Source organism: Aquarana catesbeiana, linkage group LG01 (genome assembly GCF_042186555.1).
Source record: "Aquarana catesbeiana isolate 2022-GZ linkage group LG01, ASM4218655v1, whole genome shotgun sequence".
In the NCBI taxonomy this organism is placed as follows: Eukaryota; Metazoa; Chordata; class Amphibia; order Anura; family Ranidae; genus Aquarana; species Aquarana catesbeiana.
In genome coordinates, this window is record NC_133324.1 from 778,886,900 (window position 1) to 778,909,873 (window position 22,974).

Here is a 22,974-nt window from a genome sequence, read left to right on the forward strand (position 1 = left end):
AGTGATCAGAAAAATTATACAGATTATACTGACTCTGCACTTGTTGGGGTCACGGGGGAGGAGGGCCAGCTAAACACAAGTGCTGTGTTTTGGGGACACTAGTAAAGTTCTGATCATGATAAAAATACTGATCTGTTAAGACCCTATACTAATAATGGCAGTGATCAGTGACTTATAGTTTGACTGCGATAGTGTGCGGGCAATCTGGCACTAGCTTACCCTGGCCGCAAGGGGCGCTAACTCACTCTGATGCTATCTGATGTCACCAGTGATACTAATACAGTGATCAGTGAATAAATACTGTACACTGACATTGTACTAATGGCACTGGCTGGGTGACAGGGGTGATCAGGAGAACAATCAAGGGGTTAACTGTATGCCTAGCAAGTGTATGTGTGCTGCTTTTACTCACAGACCTCGCTGGAAGGGCCACTCATGTTTCAAGCTGACCAGAGTTCAGCTTTAAATTATATAATAATCTCAAACTATATATCAGTAGACTCTGATCAAAGACAGGGATGGCACTGAAAGAGAAAGGGAGTTAAAGTCTTTGTATGCTAACACTGTAAATTTACAAACTGTAGGGAAAAAAATGTCATTTATATTTTCCACTTAGTTAAATATTCCCGCTATAAGTTAATATGTAAAAGTGACAGTTCCTTTAAGGCACTGTTGTTTTATTCATATAATTATGTTTATAATTATTTGCTTATATTTCTAAGCTAATACTTCGCTAGGTATTTCAGCCATTTTTTACAGCTGTGATCTCATTGTTTCTTTTTGGTATATTTATTCAGATCTATAAATGACATTGCTCATAGGAAGCCCTCAAGGCTTTTTCTGAATTTAAATCCACCAAGATTTAATATAATATCAATGTGTTTATGTGTAAGGATACGTTAAGAAGAAAAGCGCGAGCATGCTGTTTTAAAAAATTTGTTCTTGTAGTCATTTATCTTCATTTATTTTTTTAGTTGAATAAACAGAGCTTTATTAACATTCTAAATAATATTACTTCTCTACTTACACTATGCCTTGATAAATAGCAAATATAATTTTTTTTTTTTTTTTTTACTTTTTTGTCAAATCGTTGCATTTTGGTCAGATCATTTAATTAAAAGCTTTTGCGAGAACTTTTGTAAGTAAACCCACATTAGAGTTCACATCATTTTACACAATATTAAAGTGTACACCAGATCTTTAGATGTTGACAAACTTAATAGCAATCCGACAGCAAGTCATTCATCTGGTGTCCACCATATGATTCAGGTAAATTAGGTAAATTACAGTACTAAATTGCGAAAAACATCCTTTCTTTAAACCAGTGTTTCTCAACTCCAGTCCTCAAGGCGCACCAACAGGTCATGTTTTCAGGATTCCCACTATTTTGCACAGGTGATTTGATCAGTTTTCACTGCCTTAGCAATTACCATAGCCATTTCATCTGAGGGAAATCCTGAAAACATGACCTGTTGGTGTGCCTTGAGGACTGGAGTTGAGAAACACTGCTTTAAACCCATCCTAATGTAGGGATGCAGCTACTGGGCTGGCTTATTAACCACTTCCAGACCGTCGCACGCCGATATACGTCCTAAATTTGAAGAGGAATATGGTTGTTATGGCAGCAGCTATCTGCCATAACCCTGGTACCCTCTTCTTCGGCCGGCAGCACGCTTTGCGATAAGAGTGGTCTCTGCAGTGGATTCGCCGTGAGATCTAATTTATCGGTGGTGGGAGAGGGGCCCCCCTTCCTCCGCGCTCCGGTGCCCTCCGCCACTTACCGGAGCCGGCAGCAGCGGCAGAGGCAATTGGATGTTGTCCCTTGCTGGTTATGGAGACGAGTGAGGGAAAGATGGTCTCCACCCAACTCCATACCATTGCCGGGCGGAAGCGACATCAATACGCCAAAAAATGTCCCACCAAGCTTGCATGCAGAAGCGAACACATACGTGAGTAGTGCCCGCAGGGCAGCCATCAGAAATTGTGGGGCCCCTTATACAGCTTTAGGCCTGGCCCCCCCCAGCCTGACCACCAACATTCCCCAGGGAATTTTTGGTGGTTGTCTCACCAAATCTGCCCACTAGCCATCCCACCAAGTCCTTCAGTGCCTCAGCCCCCTCACACCTGTAAGCTCTCAGGCCACCCCCACACCTGTACACTCTCACCCCCCTTACACCTGTACGCTCTCAGCCCCCTCACACCTCTACGCTCTCAGCCCCCCTTCACACCTGTATGCTCTCTGCCCCCCTCACACCTGTACACTCTCAGCCCTTTCACACCTGTACTCTACCAGTACCACTCACATGTGTATATATGACATGCAAAGGAGTGTATACACACAGAGACATGTACACATACAGGCATGTATACACACACAAGACATGTACAAACAGAGACATGTACACACAGAGACATGAACACATAGGCATGTACACACACAAGACATGTACACACTCACAGGCATGTACACACACAGGCATGTACACACACAGAGACATGCACACACACAGAGACATGTACACACACAGGCATGTATACAGTCACACACATAGCCCCCCCCCCGCACCACAGCCCTTACTTGTAAGGTGGTCCTAGTCTGAGCTCTTGTTTCTACATGCAGAGGGGTGCACATGCACGAAATGGCCAGAGGTGGCAGCAAAGAGCCCGATGTCAGCTCATGACAGTGCAGCAGCCTGCTGACTCACACACATACAGGATCATTCACAGAGCTCCTCTGCACCCGCCCCTGCCTTTTCACATCCCTGATAGTTGGCCGGGCCAGTCCAGATGCTGGGGCCCCTTACAAGTGTATGGGCTGTACCCCCCTGATGGCGGCCCTGAGCGCTCCCACATATGAAAATGGTGTTTAAACCACACATGTAAGGTATCGCCACGATCGGTAGAGTGAGAGTAATAATTCTAGCCCTAGACCTCCTCTGTAACTCAAAACATGCAACCTGTAGATTTTGTTAAATGTCGCCTATGGAGATTTTTAAGGGTAAAAGTTTGTCGCCATTCCATGAGCCGGCGCAATTTTGAAGTGTGACATGTAAGGTATCGCCACGATCGGTAGAGTGAGAGTAATAATTCTAGCCCTAGACCTCCTCTGTAACTCAAAACATGCAACCTGTAGATTTTGTTAAATGTCGCCTATGGAGATTTTTAAGGGTAAAAGTTTGTCGCCATTCCATGAGCGGGCGCAATTTTGAAGTGTGACATGTTGGGTATCAATTTACTCGGCGTAACATTATCTTTCACAATATAAAAAAATTGGGCTAACTTTACATTCGTCTTATTTTTTAATTAAAAAAGTGTATTTTTTCCAAAAAAAGTGCGCTTGTAAGACTGCTGCACAAATACGGTGTGACAGAAGGTATTGTAAAGACCTCCATTTTAGTCTCTAGGGTGTTAGAAAAAAAATTATAATGTTTGGGGTTCTAAGTAATTTTCTAGCAAACCTGTTTTTAACTTATAAACAGTGGAACTCAGATTTGTGTACCGGCCACTGTGGTCACTGTAGCCAGTCAGCGATCACAAGCACAAAAGTAAACAAGGTGTCACTTCCTGACATAATTTTTTACTGCTGTGATCCTTGTGATTGGTCACAGAGATCTCATGGTACGGGGCCATCTAATCACCGCACGCTGGTTACAGTGTCTCTGATCAGCGCTACACCAGTTACAGGGTCCCCGATAAGTGCCACACCAGTCCAAGTGTCCCTGACCACTGCAGCACCACTCATATTTTCCCTAATCACTGCCACTCACTCACAGTATCGCTAATTACCGCTGCAAAACTCACAATGTCCATGATTACCGCCACACCAATCATATTGTCCCTGATAATTGTCACACCAGTCATATTGTCCCTGATTACCGCCATACCAGTTATATTGTCCCTGATTACTGCCACACCAGTCATATTGTCCCTGATCACCGCCTCACCAGTTACAGTGTCCCTGATCACTACCATACTAGTCCCAGTGTACCTGATAACCTCCACAACAGTCCCAGTGTCCCTGATCACTACCACACCACTCATAATGTCCCTGATCACTTCCTAGTTAATCACTTGCCGTCCAAGCCACTTCTGACATCATACATGATGCAAGATAATTACTTAGAACTGCCAAACATTCTATATTTTCTGAAAACAAAGGCCAGGGGAAAAAATGTCGGTTGTTGTCAGTTTTTATGTCACACGATATTTGTGTATCGGTTTTTCAAAAGCAAATTTTTAGGAAACAATACACTTTAATGATTTTTAGTGCACACAAACACAATATAATACCCTATTGTTTGATAAAATATAAATGATGATGTTACACCGAATAAATAGATATCTAACATGTCACACTTTAAAATATGTGTACCCATGGATTGGACAAATTTCTATATACAATGCTTTAAAAGCCTTTAGAACCAGTTTAGAGTTACACAGGAGGTCTGGTGATAGAATTATTGCTCTCGCTCTGATGTTTGCAGTAATAGCTCACATGTGTGGTGCAATTGACCATTTACATATGCGCGTGGAACCGATGTACACACTTATGTACGCATTCACATTCACTTTTGCGGATAAGCAACGGGGGATGTGTGGGGTCCTTTATTTTTTGAAATGTTATTTTTTCTTAAATTTTTTACACTGTATCATTTTTTTTTTTAATAAATGTTATTGCTACCACAAGGGATGAACAATATCCACTGTGATAGCAATAAGCATAACAGGTCCTCTTTATGAAGAGATCTGGGGTCCACTAGACCCCAAGTCTCTCCTCTGCCCTCAAAAGCACCGAGTACTGGTAGGCCTGCTTGCCTTATGGGAAACGGGGCTGCTATAGGTGAGGAACACAGAGCCAGCTATAGTGCCTAACCACCTATGCTAGGGGTAGGTGTGACACTCCTGCACTTCCTTGTCAGGGTACATGGCATTCCTGGGGCAGCCATGTAACAGTAGGCTAGGCTTGCTTGGCCTGTAGAATCTGGGACTGCTATAGGTGACGCTACACTAAGCTATATTTCCTGACCACTCATAAAGAGGTGACTATTACATTGGTTTTGACACAATAGATTGTAAATTTGTGTGATACACAAGATACAATGCCAGGAACATAATCAGTCCAGGCACTGAAAAAGCCTCACACATGTGGTATCATCATACACAGGAGTAGTAGAATTTTTTTTGGGGTGTAATTCTAAGTATGCCCATGCTGAGTGTGAGAGATGTTTCTTAAAAAATGCCTTGAGATTGCCTCCAAAAGTCGTCATTGTATGGGTGTTCCACTGTCCTGGTTCTTCAGGGCCTCCAAAAATGTGATAGGTAGTCATAAATTAGATGTGTAATTTATGCCCCTAGAAAGCTTGAAAGGCTCCTTGTGTAGATAGGCTGTGAAAAAGTCTCACACGTGTGGTATAACCACACTCAGGAAGTGTAGCATGATCTGTTTTGGAGTGTAATTGTAAAAATGGCTGTGCTGTGTATGAGAATTAACTTGTTTAACCACTTCCCTACCCGGCTATTGTCAAATGACGTCCACAGATGGGATCTCCCATCCTGGGTGGACGTCATATGATGGCCTGGGCGCGCGCGCCCGCCGCGTTGCTCGGGACCCGGTGCGTGTGCCCGGCGGCCGCGATTTCCGCCGGGCACCCGCGATTGCCCGTTAACCGGGGCGGACCATGGATCTGTGTGTGTAAACACACAGATCCACGTCCTGTCAGTTGAGAGGAGACTGATCTGTGTTCCCAGTACAGCGGAACACTGATCGGTCTCCTCCCCTTGTACGTCCCCGCCCCCTACAGTTAGAATCATTCCCTAGGAAACATATTTAACCCCCTGTGTCCCCCTAGTGGTTAACCCCTTCACTGCCTGTCACATTTACACAGTAATCAATGCAATTTGATAGCATTGATCGTTGTATAAATGTGAATGGTCCCAATAATGTGTCAAAAGTGTCCGATGTGTCCGCCATAATGTCAGAGTCACGAAAAAAAATCGCGATTGCCACCATTACTAGTAAAAAGATAAATAAATATTTTTTTTTTTTAAATGCCATAAATCTATTCCGTATTTTGTAGACGCTATAACTTTTGCGCAAACGAATCAATATACGCTTATTGCAATTTTTTTTACCAATAATATGTAGAAGAATACGTATCAGCCAAAACTGAGGAAAAAAATTGTTTTTTTTTTTAAAAATTGGGATATTTATTATAGCAAAAAGTAAAAAATATTGTGTTTTTTTCAAAATTGTCGCTCTTCTTTTGTTTATAGCGCAAAAAATAAAAACCGCAGAGGTGATCAAATACCACCAAAAGAAAGCTCTATTTGAGGGAAAAAAGGACGTCAATTTTTTTTGGGTACAATGTCGCAGAACCGCGCAATTGTCGTTTAAAGTGCGACAGCGCTGAAAACTAAAAATTGGCCTGGGAAGGAAGGGGGTGAAAATACCCTGTATTGAACCGGTTAAATGACAACTTTGTGAAAAAAAGAATTTTATTTAATTTTCAAAAAATGGTGACAAAAAATTACAACTTTAAAAAACTCAATCTGCCTATTACTAAATACCCTGGACAGTCTACCTTTGAAAAGGGGGTCGTTTGGGGATATTTGTACTGTCCTGGAATTTTAAGTCCTCAAGAAATGAAATAGGCAGTCAGTACATCAGGACTGATCCATTTTCAAATATACAACATATACCATGGTTTGTAGACTCTATAAAATTCACACAGACTAAATAATATGCACTGGTTTTGTTTATTTTAACCAAAGAAATGTAGCAGAACATATTGAAGAAAGAGTATTTATTTGCAAAATTTTAAAACAGAAACTGAGAGATAGATGTTTTTTTTTCGTTTCAAAAGTTTCATTGTATTCATTTATATAGCCAAAAAAACAAAACAAAAAAAAAAACAGTGGTAATTAAATACCACCAAAAGAAAGCTCTATCTGTCTCAAAGAAATTATAAAAATGTAATTTGGGTACAGTGTTGCATGACAAATTGTCAGTCAAAGTATGACAGTGGTGAAAGCTGAAAAATGGCTCAGACTTGAGGTGGTTAAAACATAAACCTTTTTTTTTTTTTTTAATTTTGATAGAGTTTATGCCACATTTTTTCACACTTCCTATCCTTGTAATGCCCATAGAAGAATTGAGAGGGGGAAAGGTAAAAACCTGAAAGATGCTCTAACCTCTGCCTGCTCTATCTAAAATTAAATGAAACATTTTGAGTACACTTTTTTATTTTTATAATATTTTCCCCAGTTTCTGTAAAAAAGACTGTAGTTACTGACCACCCACTCATTGTCGACAGGAAGTGGTTTAAAGCCCTACTCCCACAGTTTGTGGACTGATAAGAAAATCAGTCCCACAGCAGCCTTAAAATGGTTGTTAAGCTACTCAAACATTTATGCACCATGAGCGCTGTCTCCTATTGCTGTGTCCCCCACTGTGTGTGATTTATTTTTAAAAATGCTATAAATACCTAATTTTAGAGCGGCGATCTGCGTTCACATGACCGGCCGGTTCTCTCCTTTCTTCCTCTGACAAATGCAATGGAGGGACCGAGATTCCCCGCAGACATCAGCCGGGAGGGGAGGAAGAGGGGAGGAGGAGAGGAGGAGAGATCCAGCCGGTCATGTGATCATGATCTCTGCTCTAAAAAAAGTATTTACAGCATTTATTTTTATAAATCACACACAGAGGGGGATACTCTATTTAAGCAACAGGAGTGAAGGGGACAGGCACTGTCACTAGCTGACAGGCAGGGAGGGGAGAGAAGGACACAGGAGCACAGAGCAGACCGAAAGCAGGGCTGCGGATGACGGAGGCATGTAAACTGACCACGGTGTCAGGGCTCAGTAGTCATGATACACTATGGTCAGTTTACATAGGGGAGGGCAGAAACTGGCAGGATCAGCCAGGTATTTCAGGTGTTACAGGGGGCAAAATGACACAGGACAAGCACTGTGCTGTATAAAATGCTTTAAAGGAGCAAGAACTTTTTTTTTGGGTTAACAAACGCTTTAACACTTTAAAAGCAGCTCTGGCTACAATGATCACCTCCTGCCTCGTGCTGCCTTCTGCAGACTCATTCATCTCAGTCTCAGCTAGACACATCTTCCAGGCTTAACAAAAGCCAGCATCAATCAATCCACTTCCATGGCTGGGGACAATGACTGACATGACTGACCAAATATGGCCATATTTGGTCAGTTATGTCAGCCACCAGCCTCACCCCTTTCTTTACTAATCAGCTGTCAGCTGGGAATTTTAAGCTGACAGCTGAATTTGCCAGGGAGGGACTTGTTGGCAACTGGCTTCCTAACAACCAAACTGAGCAGGAAGCTTTCACATAACCTAAATCTAAATTATCCCTTTCCTTTACAACTGAAGGTTCAGCTCGCTAGGCAGGCGAACACCCCATTTAGTTTTCTTGCTCAGCAAAACCTAAACAGGTACAATTTGGACCTTTTGCAGCAAAAAGGTGGAGCCCTAGGCTAGCATCCCCTCTTTACTGCATTGCTGTAAACAGCCTATGTATATAAACAATAAACATGATATTATGAAGATTCAAAGGTTGAACTAGAATAAATGCACTTTATATTCAAAGATTGTTATTCTGACATCTTAGAGGAACAGTTAGTGTATCAGGTAATTGCCTCTATATTTATATAGCACCAACAGTGTGGTTACCAGTATGTTTTGGAGCCATAAACCAAAGCACCCAAAAGAAAGCATTACAAAGAAATGGAGCACATACAAACCTCATCCATTTACTATCCTGGGAGGAGTTTACTCAGGACCTCAGCACTATAGGATGTTATCATCTAAGCCGCCATGCTGTCCTAATATCCTCTTTGGAAGATTTCTATAGAAACTCAGTTGAGCTGGTTGGAATTTTTCAGCAATTCTGGCTTTTTCAATATTCTCACTGCAGTGATGTGTTTATGCATGTATATGGCATTCTGGAAAATCCTAATTACCTAGTATCTGATCACTCCTATACAGAATTGACTCAAAAGCATTACTATTTGCTGCAAACAAGCTTAAAATGCATGTCAATATTTTAAACCCCTTGTTTGTATATAGTTTCTTATTGCATGTTTATATTGGTGAAGCCATATTTTCTTATCACTTGCACAGGTTCTTCTTCTCGCTTTGCTGTGCTAAACAGATGTTCTGCTTAGACAAATTTGGATCGATTCGAAAAGTTTTTGAATCAATTTCAAATAGTTTTTGAATTAAAATAGTTTTCAAATTCGAATGGTTTTCAAATTTGAAAAGTTTTCGAATTCGAATCATTTTCCAATTTCCAAAGAGAATAAAATATAATAGAAAATAAAGGAATAGAATAGAAAAAAATATAATGGAATAGAAAAGAATATAACAGAAAATAAAAGAATATAATATAATAGAGTAAAACAGAACAAAATAGTATAGAAAATAAAAGAACAGAATATAATGGAATAGAATAGAATAGAGAGGAATAGAATAAAAAAAAATCATTAAATAGAAAGATTATAACCATCCTCTGAAATTCGATTAGAATAGAAAAGAATAGAATTAAAAAACAATAGATTAGAATAGAAATAATATAATAACCATTTTCCAAAATTCGGAATCAATTTCAATTTGAATAGAATAGAAAATAATAGAGTAGAATAGAATAGAAAATGACACAATAGTATAGAAAAAACAACATAATAGAATAAAATAGAATGAATATAACAATCTTCCTATTCTAATCTATTTTTTTCTATTCAAATTCAAATTGATTCTATTTGAATTTGGGGAAATGGTTATATTCTTTCTATTATATTACATTCTGTCCCATTGTTTTTTAATTGTATTCTTTTTCTATTTGTTTATTCTATTCTATTCTTTTCTATTATATGCTTTTATTTTCTATTCTAGTCTATTCTTTTCTATTCAAACTATTCTATTCAAAATTAGAATTTCGGAAAATGGTTATATTCTTTCTATTCTATTCTATTCTGTTGTGTTTTTCTATACTATTCTGTTATTTTCTATTCTATTCTAATCTATTATTTTCTATTCTATTCAAATTTGTATTGATTGTGTTTGAATCTTGGGAAATGGCTGTATTCTTTCTATTATAGTCTATTCTATACTTTTTTTTCTATTCTATTCTTTTCTATTCAATTTTTTTCTTATGTATTCAAATTCAAATTTATTCTATTTGAAATTCGAATTTCTTTCTATGTTATTCTATTCTGTTTGTTTCTATTATATTCTAGTATATTCTGTTCTTCTATTTTCTATTCTATTTTGTTCTGTTTTACTCTATTATATTCTATTCTTTTATTTTCTGTTATATTCTTTTCTATATATTTTTTTTATTTTTCTATTCTATTCCCATATTTTCTATTCTATTTTATTCTCTTTAGAATTTTTAAAACCGTTTGAATTTGAAAACTATTTGAATTAAAAAATTATTCGAAAACTATTCTAATTCGAATTTCGTGCAAATTTTTTTTTGTTATTTCGGATTCTTTTAAATTCGGTACTAAACGAAAATTTGTCCAAATTTCAATTCGGAACGAAACGATCCGCACATTGTCTAGTTCTGCTTTCACAATGCAAGTCTATCTAGCCAACTCACTGGGGTTCATTCACTTAAATTGGACCTTCACCCCAAACTAGTCTTAGTTTTGCCCTGCTTCCTCCCCCTTCCTCTCTCACATTTGGATTTAATTCAAAGCTTCACAGATGTTTTAGCAATAAAAATAGTGCCTGCAAAGGGCCCATAAATCGCCTCTCCTGTCACTCCAGTGTGGAAGCCCGAGTGCTTTCACACTGGTGCGGTGCGATTGTGGGATGTTAAAAAAAAGTCCTGCAAGCAGCATCTTTGGAGCGGTGGAGGAGCGGTGTATATGTATAAAGTCCCACCCACCCTCGCAGATAATGCACATGCGCAAAACTGCTGCAGGGCTTCGGATCCCAATAGAGCGCACGTGCCGCTTTCCCCTATATCTGAGCATGTGTGACTTCAAAAGATGGCTGTTATGGAAGTTCCAAAACTTTGCAGTGTTTGTGCATGTGCACATGCGCCATAATAATGGAAATGACAGCACCTAAAGTGGCAGCGTAAAACAAAAGGGGACTGAAGTTCATCTTTAAGAAATGAAGATTGTTCACTTCACAAAGGGGGAGATTTACTAAAACTGGAGCGCTCACAGTCTGGTGCAGCTGTGCATGGTAGCCAATCAATTACTAAGCTCAGTTTGTTCAGTGAAGCTTTGGCAATATAACCTGCAAGCTGATTGGTTTCTCTGCAGAAGTGAGCCTAATTTTGCACTCTCCAGCTTTAGTAAATAAACCCCAAAGTGAACATTAACTGCGCTGTGTACACCTCAATTTACCAATCTGCTGGAATATTTATTTTTTTCTTTTAATCTCCTTTGTACATGATTAGATATTCAAAGTGAACACAGGTTCCTATTTTACTATCATTTACTTTTTTATGTAAATGTACACTTTTCAAAGTGAACATTCACATTACTAAATGAACAGCCTTTATACCTTTGGGAAATCAATCTCAATGAAAACAATTCACTCTTCGTATGACTGATATCTTTTCCCAGCTGTTCGCAAGAAGGGAAGAAAAATCGCTTTTAGTGGCTATTCTACAAATCTCTTTATTTAATACAACAAAAATATGGAAGAGCAATCATATAAACATTTTAAAGTTATAAAAAAATGACTTTAAGGTAAATACATCAATATGCAGCGGAAATAAGTGAAATGCTCCTCACTTCCCTTTCCCTTAATGCATTCATGTCATCATAAGGCATACTCTCTCTAATCTTATGGAGCTATGTTAGTCTAGATGAAGAAAGATTGTCTAAAATGTTATATTATTCATTTTTCATTTGGAATCTATTTACAGGGCCTAGTGGTGTTTAATATGTGAGTATGTACTCGGCACATTTTCCCTTGAGGCCCTTGCAATGTGAAAATATTTATGGGGTATTTGTTTTGTGTTTTAGACCTATTTCCAACCTTGCAAAAGTATAAGCATGCAATCCAAAACAAAACTGAATGGGTATGTAAAATTGACAAAAAAGCAACCTTATCCTTCTTTCTCTTGCGACGAAATCGGAGAAGTTCTTTGTGCTGTCTTGACACAAAGTTGACCGCCGCATATTCCAATAATGCAGAAAAGACAAACAGCAGACAAACAGCCATCCAAATATCAATAGCTTTAACATATGACACCTATAGAAATAAGAAAACAGTTAGTAGAAAGATGATGTGGAAGGATGTAATAAAAATATTAAGGGGAAAAACATCTACTATATATTAATGCAAATTATATTGATATTCTCTTAGGGCTCATTCAGACTAGAATGTAGTGCAGGAAAGCCACATTCTGTGCAGGTTCCTTGTGATCTGCTGCAGGTGTAAGTGCAAAGTTAACATCCCAAACGCAGATCACAAATGCAGTGTGTTTGCCCGCACCGGCCATTACCTGACTGCATGGTAAAAAAGTACCATGTGATCCGGTCGCAGTATGTTTCAATAAGTAGTGTATGTACTACTTTTGGTGCGGTGTAGTGAGATTTCACCCCATTCACAATGCATGTAGCTGAAATCGCACTGCACAGAACTGCTTGTGAATCACGCAGGAGCCACACAGCATTCCAGTGTAATTCACATGTTCCCAGACTGAATGGACCCATAAGGGTAACCTCACTTTCATGGGAAAAAAATATAGCAAATAAAAAATGATATTGCATGTACAATTGCTACACGGGCCATGTTGTAATTTAACCACTCGTCTAAGTTATGTTTATAAATGACATGGAAGGCAAGAGGTTAAAAAGCTGCTGTGAGCTTGATGCTGACTTTAGGAACCGGCAAAGGGCTTTCTGATAAAAGTGATGGATGTCTCTAGAGCCTTCTTATCCCAATTATAACAAAGTACGCTGCCCCTATTGGCTGCACTGGGGGCACCTGCGGTGGTTCCCAGGATCTCCCTTTTTCTTCTGGGGAGCCAAGGACTCCATAAAAAACACACCCCATTCAAAAAAATGCAGCGTAGGGTGAGCATGTGTAACATCAATGTGAGGTATCATTGTGAATGTCTGAGTGAGAACAATAATCCTAGTCCATCATTTATGGTTATAGTAGAACTATAGGCAAAACTTTTTTTTTTTTTTTCATTTTGGATAGAATTAAAAACATCAATTTTGCCACTTTTACATGCCGTGTTTATGCACGTTTTGCGGCTTTTGTGTTTAGAAGCGTTTTTGACAGATAACAGATTTTACAGATCAGTAGACCCTCCCAAATGCCTACAATGCAGGAAAGAACTAGAAAGAGAGTCTCTGTTCACTGTACATATTTTATTTTATTCTGCAATGCATTTGTGCAAAAGATTAAAGACACTAGTGTCCAACATTTCTTTTATTCCTGCCATCAGCCAAGAATTTAACACTGAGAGTTAAATGTTAACATTCCATACTATTTTAGGGGTTATCCTACAGCACCTTGAGACGAGGAGTGCTATATTTCTTTAAATTCAATACAGAATTAACAAAAATAAGTAATCTGAAGGTGTAATGTTGCTGTGCTGTCATTAGAAAAGGTCAGGATGATTGAGTATCTTGGCTACAGTACATTCAGGGAAAGTTTAAGATATATGTAACAGTCAATGTTTGTGAAAAACATACGGTATATAAACATGCCGTTTCCTGCAGATATTTGTTGTCAGCTCTAATACAAATGGTGATTAGGATTGAAGTGCAACAATATAAAAAAAATCCAATAAGGAATGGGCATGCACTATAGTGGTTTCAGATCTATTCTATATGTACCCTCACTTACGTATTGAAAACCAGAAGGTCTTAAAAAATAAATAACAAAATAGGCATATTATTCTGCATCAGCTAAACTGGAAGATAAACCATCCAATAAAACAAAACTAATTTATCTATCCAGTACTGCTTTATGACATAAAAGGGTTTAGGGTAAGGATGACATTAGTAGACTTTAACCTTGTTCAGTTTAACATGGTCAAATTTCCTAAAATGTTAAGAATTTGGAGAAGATATATTTTAGATCTCTAGGGCTAGCCAAAGACATTAGAGGATGTCTCCAAAGACATTAGAGGATGTCTGGACCTGCAGACATGATCCTACCACCATCAGGCAAAAATAATAGCAGACACAGAAAAAAACTGAAAGCTTAGCTATTGTCTATGAAACAAGTGTACAGCCCTAAGACTAACGCTGCACTATAACTAAAAACTTGTGAGATGACAAAAAACTAAGCTGCTAGCATCAAAAAGTCCAGTACAGAAACTCCAAACACAGAACGGGTGGAGTGAGTAGCACACTAAGATGCCAGTCTACTGTGGAAAGATTGATTAGGAATGGGCAGCTTTAATCTATTTTCCACAGGTACTTTTGTTTCTTAATACCTTTTTTTTTTTTTATGTTTTGACTTGGTCCTCTAAATGGGGACTCTAATGATCACGTACATGAAGTATGATTTATTTTATTTTTCTAAATGATAGGGAAATTTTTGAAGAAACATTATATTCTCAGGTACAGGTTAACTATAAGATCATGTATAAATCTATTGGTATCAGATTCAGTTCTCTTGTTACTTAGCGATCACTGAGTTTGGACAAACAGATTGCTCTTATTACAGCAAATTGAAGGTTTGCTCCTTCTAATGGCTAATGTACACGTCTCTTTATTTAGTACAAAAACAGAAATAGAAAATAATTACTATGTAAAACTGTAAACATCACATATAAATAACTATCCCATCTATTTTTCCATCTTGTACCAAATTACAGGGTCAGCTCTTGAACAGAAGACAGCACATGAAGTAATATATATATTAACTTCTTCAGATCCGCGCTATAGCTGAGTGACGGCTACAGCGCGGGCCTACTTTGCCGGGAATACGTCAATAGACGTCCTCCCGTGCCCAAGCGGCCTGCGCGCCCCCTGTAGGGTGCACGCGGTATGCTCTGTGATCATCAAGTCTATGAGACTCGGCTGATCACAGATCAGAGTAAGGGGTCTATCCCGACCCCTTACCACGTGATCAGCTGTCAGCCAATGACAGCTGATCGTGTGATGTAAACAGAGCCGGTAATCGGCTATTTTTTCTCCTCGCGCTGATAGCGTGAGGAGAAAAAAAAAGCAGATCACCGGCAGCTCTCAGATAGACATCGGTCCTGATCAAGGAGAGCTGCCGCCAGCTCATCTGTGCCCACCTGTGCCACCTACCAGTGCACAACAGTGCTGCCTATCAGTGCCCACCAGCCCCACCTACCAGTGCCCACAGTGCCACCCATCAGTGCCCACAGTGCCACCTATCAGTGTAACCAGTCAGTGCCTCATCAACAGTGCTGCCAATCAGTGTCACCTACCAGTGCCCATCAATGTCACCTACCAGTGCCCATCAGTGCCACCTATTAGTGCCACCCATCAGTGACCATCAGTGCCATCTATCAGTGGTACCTGTCAGTAACACCTATCAGTGCCCTTCAGTGCCCATCAGTGCCACCCATCAGGGCCCATCAGTGCCGTCTTATCAGTGGCCATCAGTGCCGCCTAATCTTTGCGCATCAGTACCACCTTATCTGTCCCCAACAGTGCCGCCTTATCTGTGCCTATCAGTGCCACCTTATCTGTGCCTATCAGTGCCCATCAGTGCAGCCAATCAGTGTCCACCAGTGCAGCCTATCAGTGCCCACCAGTGCCGCCTCATCAGCGTATATCAATAAAGAAGAAAAATTACCTGTTTGCAAAATGTTATAATAAACAATAAAATATGAATTTTTTTCACAATGTTCCATTTTTTGTTTGTTTAGCAAAAAATATAAACCCCAGATTTGATTAAATACCACCAACATAAAGCTCATTTGTGTGAAAAAAAATGATAAAAATTTCATTTGGGTACAGTATTGTATGACCAAACAATTGTCATTCAAAGTGCGTCAGCGCTGAAAGCTAAAAATTGGTCTGGGCAGGAGGGGGGTTTAAGTGCCCAGTAAGCAAGTGGTCAATGGTCTCCAATGTGTACTACAAATGGATGCCTTGAGTAGCAACACATTCTACAGAAATATTTGATATATGACCAGCAGTTGACTAAAGGAGACACTATTATTCATTCATTCACATTCAATGTAAGTGTCTGTGCATATCTTTTGTTGTTACAAATCTTTTGAAAACAATGTTACGAATACATCTAGGAACACAAAGGCAGATCTGTTGATCCTCCCAGGTAAGTGTCTATTTTATACAGTTGTCTAAAGCTGGCCACGCATGTTAAAATACAATCATATCTGGACATACAATCTACTTTTATCAATGAATGAATGCCTGATTGAATATACATAAAAAATATTGTTTCTGTAGGTCCTCATATTAAGTAGTTGTTATTAGATATAAAGGAGGTGATATAATCAGATTATATTTTGTGTGGCCAGTTTTAAATGGTTGAAAAGGATGAGGTTTCTTTGATTTTCATACAAGCAATTCACTTGTTTAGCAAAGAAAAACCTGATTTCTAAAAGGATAGAGTGATTGCTGACAAAAGCAATACTCTTCTAGCCTCATTTGATAACTTATGATCTCCCCTTCTGATCAATTTTGATGGTTCCAAGACAAAATATGGTAAAATATTTAATCACATTTGTTGCTGTCTGTATGTGTATTCATACTTCATATTGATTTGACAAATTTGATTTAATTAGGTTTACATGCTTATTCTTGCTCGAATAAGTGTATCTCACAGCGTTGCTGCACCAGTCTGAATGATGTGCCTGCCTTCTGTCTACACACATTAAATATGCTTGTATTGTTAGTAAATAATTTACCAAGTTATTTATGTCGCAAACAGCAATAAAACATGCAGTAACAACAAAAAAATGACATTTACATTAGTGAAAAATTTGCGAACATGTTCATATTTTATTTAGGTGTTGTTTTCTGTTGCCAATGAAATTAGCAAAATGTATAATATTGAGATATTACTATGAAAGTCCTGTAATCTATTTAAAGAGGACCCAAACTTTGAAATAAGTGACCAAAAAAGGCAAGCAAAGGAGCTGGAGCATGATCTCCAGCAGAAGGAGGTGGCATATGTGGCTAGCTCTCCTTGCGCCTGTTACGGGGCTTGGCAGCATATCCTGAGGGAGGTGGAGTTGCTCCAGGTTGAATTGATTCGTAACTCTATGCTTTCTACTGCCTAGCAAGTGTTTGAGTATGGGGATAAAAATGACAGGTTACTGGTGTGGTTTGCTAGAGGGCAGATGTCGGTTACCCATATAGATAGGATTAGGGATAGCGACAGTGTTTTGCTTATGTCCCCCAATGACATCAACTGCAGGTTTTTGGGCTATTTCCAATCGCTTTACTCCTCGTGGGTGAACAACACTTTGCCTGATCTCTGTACCTAACTAGATCAGATTGAGTTTCTCACTCTTGACTTTGACACTAGGGACAGACTGGATCATGACATCTCTCTTGAAGATGTGCAAGAGCTCAGCCAGGTATGGTCCCTGAGGCAGATGGGATCCCTGTTGAGTTTTATTTTTTGTGCCAGGACTTTCTGGTGCCTAGGCTCACTTATCTTTTGAATAATATAGAATTTAAACTCATGCTGAATCGTGAAAAAACTGTGAAAAAGAAAACTAAAACAGCTGCCACACACAAAGCGCTACTCACTAGAAAAGTAAAATTATGGAAATGTGATGCTCGCAAATGTTATTAATATGTGTGACTAACTGTGGATAAGTGCAGATGTGAATTAATAAAGCAAAAAACATTTAAATATATATAAAGCAAAAAAACATATAAATAAAGTCCAAATAAATGTGCTGAATGTTCTGATCTGCAATGGAAAAAACTTTTGAAGTGCAATGGACCATAGACGCTTCAGGACTTTTCAGGTGCAGAAACGCAACCCCCACATGTGTCCCCACTCACCAAATGGCGATGACCCCCAGCTTTGCAAACTGGGGGTCACTTCAGGCTTATTTGATGGTATCCAGAGAAGCTCAGGAGTGGTGTTGTGCACATCAGATCAAAGGATTTCTTGTTGGAATTTCTCAGTAGAATCACCAGGCACCAAAAAAGGATAAAAAAATGGAACTAATAGTGAAAAGTACCTTTTGAAAAGGGATTTATTCCATATACAAATTGGTACTTACAAAATAGTTGATAAAAACAGGCATGTAAAGGGATTAGAGATGGATCCGGACGCTGCTCACGGCGTGCGTTCCAGAAGCCAGGAAGTGCGTTCCAGGGAGCAGGAAATGACATCAGTGCCATCGGAAATACGTTGACATGTTTCGCCAACCTACAGGGCGTTATCAAAAGACCTCAAATAGACCTCTTTGATAACGCCCTGTAGGTTTGCAAAACATGTTGATGTATTTCCGTTGGCACTGACGTAATTTCCTGTTCCTTAGAACGCATTTTCTAGCTTCTGGAACGCACACCGTGAGCAGTGTCCGGATCCATCTCTAATCCCTTTACATGCCTGTTTTTATCAACTATTTTGTAAGTACCCATTTGTATATGGAATCAATCCCTTTTCAAATGGTGCTTTTCACTATTAGGTCCATTTTTCTATCCTTTTTTTGGTGCCTGGTGATTCTGCTGAGAAATTCCAGCAAGAAATCCTTTGATCTGATGTGCACAACACCACTCCTGAGCTTCTCTGGATACCATCACATAAGTCTGAAGTGACCCCCAGACTGCAAAGCTGGGGGTCATCGCCATTTGGTGAGTGGGGACACATGTGGGGGTGGCGTTTTTGCACCTGAAAAGTCCTGAAGCGTCTGTGGTCCATTGCACTTCAAAAGTTTTTTTCCATTGCGGATCAGAACATTCAGCACATTTATTTGGACTTTATTTATATGTTTTTTGCTTTATAAATATTTATATGTTTTTTGCTTTATATATTCACATCTGCACTCATCCACACTTAGTCAAACATGTTAATAACATTTGCGAGCGCCACATTTCCATAATTTCACTCCTCTGTTTGGTCAATACTCATCCCTGGATTCCCTGCCAGAGTCTATGTTAGAAGTGGTTATTGTGTTGGTGCCCAACTGGGCAATGATCTTGGAGATTGTGGCTCCTAAAGACCGTTCTCCTTGCTTAATGTTGATGCAAAAATGTTGGCTAAAATTTTTGGCAATCATTTATCAAAGGTTTTTGGAGACCTTGTACAGGTTGACCAGACTGGATTTATGCTTGGGAAGGGCACCGACATAAATATCTGGCCCATACCAACAGTGGCACAAGAGTCATTGCTTCTTTAGATGCTGAGAAGGCGTTTGACTTGAGTAGGAATTCCGCACAAATAATAGGGTCTCTGAGACCCTCCCTTTGTGGTGGGGGACTTGGCAGGGTTGCCCCCTGTCTCCCTCCCTCTTTGCTTTGGCATTGAAGCTCTTAGTCATTTTGATCCAGAGCTCTTAACTTGTTGAGGGGCTGCAGATCCGTTCCTTGCAGGAAAATATCTCTTGTACCTGCACCTGCCACTTTGATAACTGTATTTTTAACCCAAGCATTGTTGTTATATTTTTGGTCTAATAGAACACTAGTCACTTTTTTTTCACATTTCATCGATTGGTTTTGCATCTACTTTATTGAACGTGCTGATTTTAATAAGACACCGCTCATTTTATTCTTTATGGATTATATCTGTATTTATTTAGTTGACTGTGTAGCACAAAGCACTAGTACTTTTAATATTTGTTGAAATATACACCCACCACAATCAAAGACCAGCGCCACACCCACTATCCCTCTAATTCTTTCAGGAAAATATCTCACGCTATGCCAATCATGGCCTTCTATACTTACATGATGCAGATGCCTCCCTGCGGGCAACGCTGTCTGTTTTTGGCAAATTTGGTCAGTTCTCTGGTATCGGGAACAACTGGTCAAAGTCTCTTGACCCCCAGGCATGGGAGACTGAGGCCCTTACTCCATTGAAGTGGGTTGATGAGTTTAGGTACCAAGGTATGCAGATTAAAAGGGAGCATGCAAGTTTCTATAGTCTTAATTTACCACCGTTGCTTTTACAACTGCAGGATAAATGCTTTTCTTGGGGTACTCTTCCTTTGCACTTGATGGTACGTAATAATCTCCCAAAAATAATTTCTCTTCCTTAATTTAATTATGTATTTTATAACTGTCCCATTTGGGTACCTGGCTCCTTTTTCAAGGAAGTGGATCGCCGTGCTGGCTCCTCCTGGGGGGGGGAGCTCTCCTGCACCTAGCAAAATTCACTCTGTATCTGACTGTGCAATATGGAGGGCTAGCATTACCTAACTACTTGGAATACTACCGGGAGGCTATTCTTGAGTGAATGTGCAGTTTTTTTGGAGGCTGCCCTGTTGGATTCACTTCAGGAGCTCAGTAACCTGGTATATCAGGGTCCCAAGGCTTATGCTGACCTCCAGGATGACCCTCCGGATTTGGGCCTCAGCCAGGAGGCGTTTCCTGACACCTGATTTTCGGTCCCCATATCAATCGCTATGGGTAAACCCCTCTCTACCTCATTTTAGACTGCTACCCAACCCCAAGTTGTGGGCTCGGTTTGGTATAAGGATGCTCTGGGATATTATGCTGGCTGGCACCTTGCTATCCTTTCGTGATCTGACTGCTAAGTTTGGCTTACCTAAATAGATTTAGTTCCATTATTTCTAACTCTGCCATGAAGTTAGTTCACAATTTCCTTGCTCTCTCAGTTAAGCGATGGACCCTATTGAATACCTACTTTAACAGGGACCCTTATACAAGCCCCTCTTTTCTCACTATTTAGCTCTTCTTAGTGAGGAGTGCCCTAAAATTGATAAACTGTGGGAGCAGTGGAGGGCTGATATGATGACCTTGAACAGGGAGGACTGGGAAGACTGTTTGAAGGCAGCTCAAGACTTGTCATCTCCTCTAGGGATACATTGATACGGACGAAATTCCTTCATGGAGTATACTACACTCCCTAGAGGTTGCACAGAATTTACCCTCAATGATCTACTGACTGCCCACAGTGTGAGACAGCTATTGGAACATATTTTTACATAGTCTGCAGTTGTCCTAGGATGTCACAGTTTTGTACAGAGGTTTTTGACATTATTAATGTTCATCTGTCCCTCTCAATTTCTCTAGAATTGGCATTTTTGGGCATACACAATGACATGCAGAGGTGTAGATGTACTAGGTTGTTGATATCTTATTTGATGTATTATGCCAAAAAAGGAGATCTTATGTAAGTGGATTGCTCCCTATATGAACTCGTGGGAGACTTTAATTAATGCTGTAATGCCTATGTGCAAATTTACGTATATCATTAAATAGTGTCCTAAGAAGTATGAAAAAATTTGGCAGCCATGGACGGCCCATTGATTCTCTTCACCTTCCCTTTTAGAAGGTCTGACCATGGCCACCATCTATACTCCCCTGACTTGATTCTTGGGGTTTATGTTATCTTACTCTTTTGTGCCTACTTTGTAATTCTTGTGTATGTCTTTTTTTGCATAAGCGGTCTTGTACTAAGCTCTTTTGTGATTGCCCTTATTGTGACTCTGTCTACCACTGTGTATTTTACTTTGATTGTATCATGCCCATGTTTCTATAAAGAACATTCTGGTTGGTAAAAAATGTGTGTAAAATTGGTATGGGGTTACTTAGAGGTAGTTTTAAAACAAAAATAAGTTTTTATGAATTGAAAGCTGTAATGTACCCACATTTTAAATGATCCTTAAGGTACATAAAAATTCGACCAAGCCTCTGGGATGCCCACTTTTTTCAGGAATAGGGGAATCAATTCGAAAAAACTGGTAAATTCTTGGACTCCAACTTTTATTAGTAAGAATAAAATCATACATTCAAGACTCCAAGCATGTTTTTATGAAATTACAAGAGGTAACTATTGAATGGGGTGTTTTTATTGGTGGTTTTAGAAGTGGAGTCAATGTATACCTTAACTCCCACCAGATTGGGCTGTAGAGCTTGGTTTGTGTGACCCTTTAGGATAATGCTTTAGGGAGTGCTACTTAAAGTGCTCCTGCTGCTATGTCTGAGCCAAAAAAAGGGGGGAAGGATCACTGCTCTTCTGCACAGCGCTGGATTAAGATTGGGCCCAGTTAAGTATAGGGAGGGAGGGGGCTGTTGGGTATTCTGTGGCACAGAAGGTTTTTACCCTAATGCAGAGAAAAAAACCTTAATCCATTAGAACCACTTTATTTATCAGTGTTTTTTAGTTTTTGCCATCTGTTTGCCAATTTCTGCATGAATCCTTACTGAGAAAACCTCTAGGCAATACAGTTACAACAAACCAAAATACTCAGCAGAAAACTTTTTTACACCAAATTTAAATGATAAAATTACACATAAAACAAGCAGAATGAAAGAGACAACCAAAATATATAGAGGGAAGTTTATCAAAACTGGATCATCCGGATTGCGCATGGGGAATCAGCCTCCATCTTTGTTTTTCAAACTTTAACTGAACAAGCTGATTGGTTGCCATAAACAGCTGCTCCAGCTTCTGTATGCTCTAGTTTTGATAAATTCCCCCCATAAGGTATAATTCATTGTAAGAAATAATAACCATTTAGTCAATAGTTGTTCATTAAGAGAAATCAATTTTTACACTGTGTACATAAACAAAATGTACTGTGTAAAAACAATACTTGCAAGACTACACAATTCAGTCAAGGTAATACCTCCCCCTCTATTATTTACACAAATTCTATATCATCTAAAAACACACACACAAAAAGAAAATATATAGAATCACACAATGGAAGTTGCAGGTAGGCAGAATATCATACTTTCTTTTACTGGATAAAAGGAACCTATGCCTAATAGCCCCCCTCCTTGTCCTCCTCGCATTAAGTAGATCACTTTATATATGTCCTAATTTGGGCACAGGAGTTAGGGCAACCTCTGTGCATCCACTCT

The 22,974-nt window shown here is 39.3% G+C and overlaps 1 protein-coding gene across 1 annotated transcript in view; it reads right to left on the reverse strand.

Moving 5' to 3' along the window:
• The window catches only part of GLRA3 (glycine receptor alpha 3), a 503,536-nt gene that overhangs the window by 11,658 nt on the left and 468,904 nt on the right, over positions 1-22,974 (reverse strand). Inside the window, exon 8 of the mRNA XM_073606537.1 lies at positions 12,095-12,241. Coding sequence (XP_073462638.1) covers positions 12,095-12,241 — 147 coding nt within the window. The remainder of the gene's footprint in view (positions 1-12,094; positions 12,242-22,974) is intronic.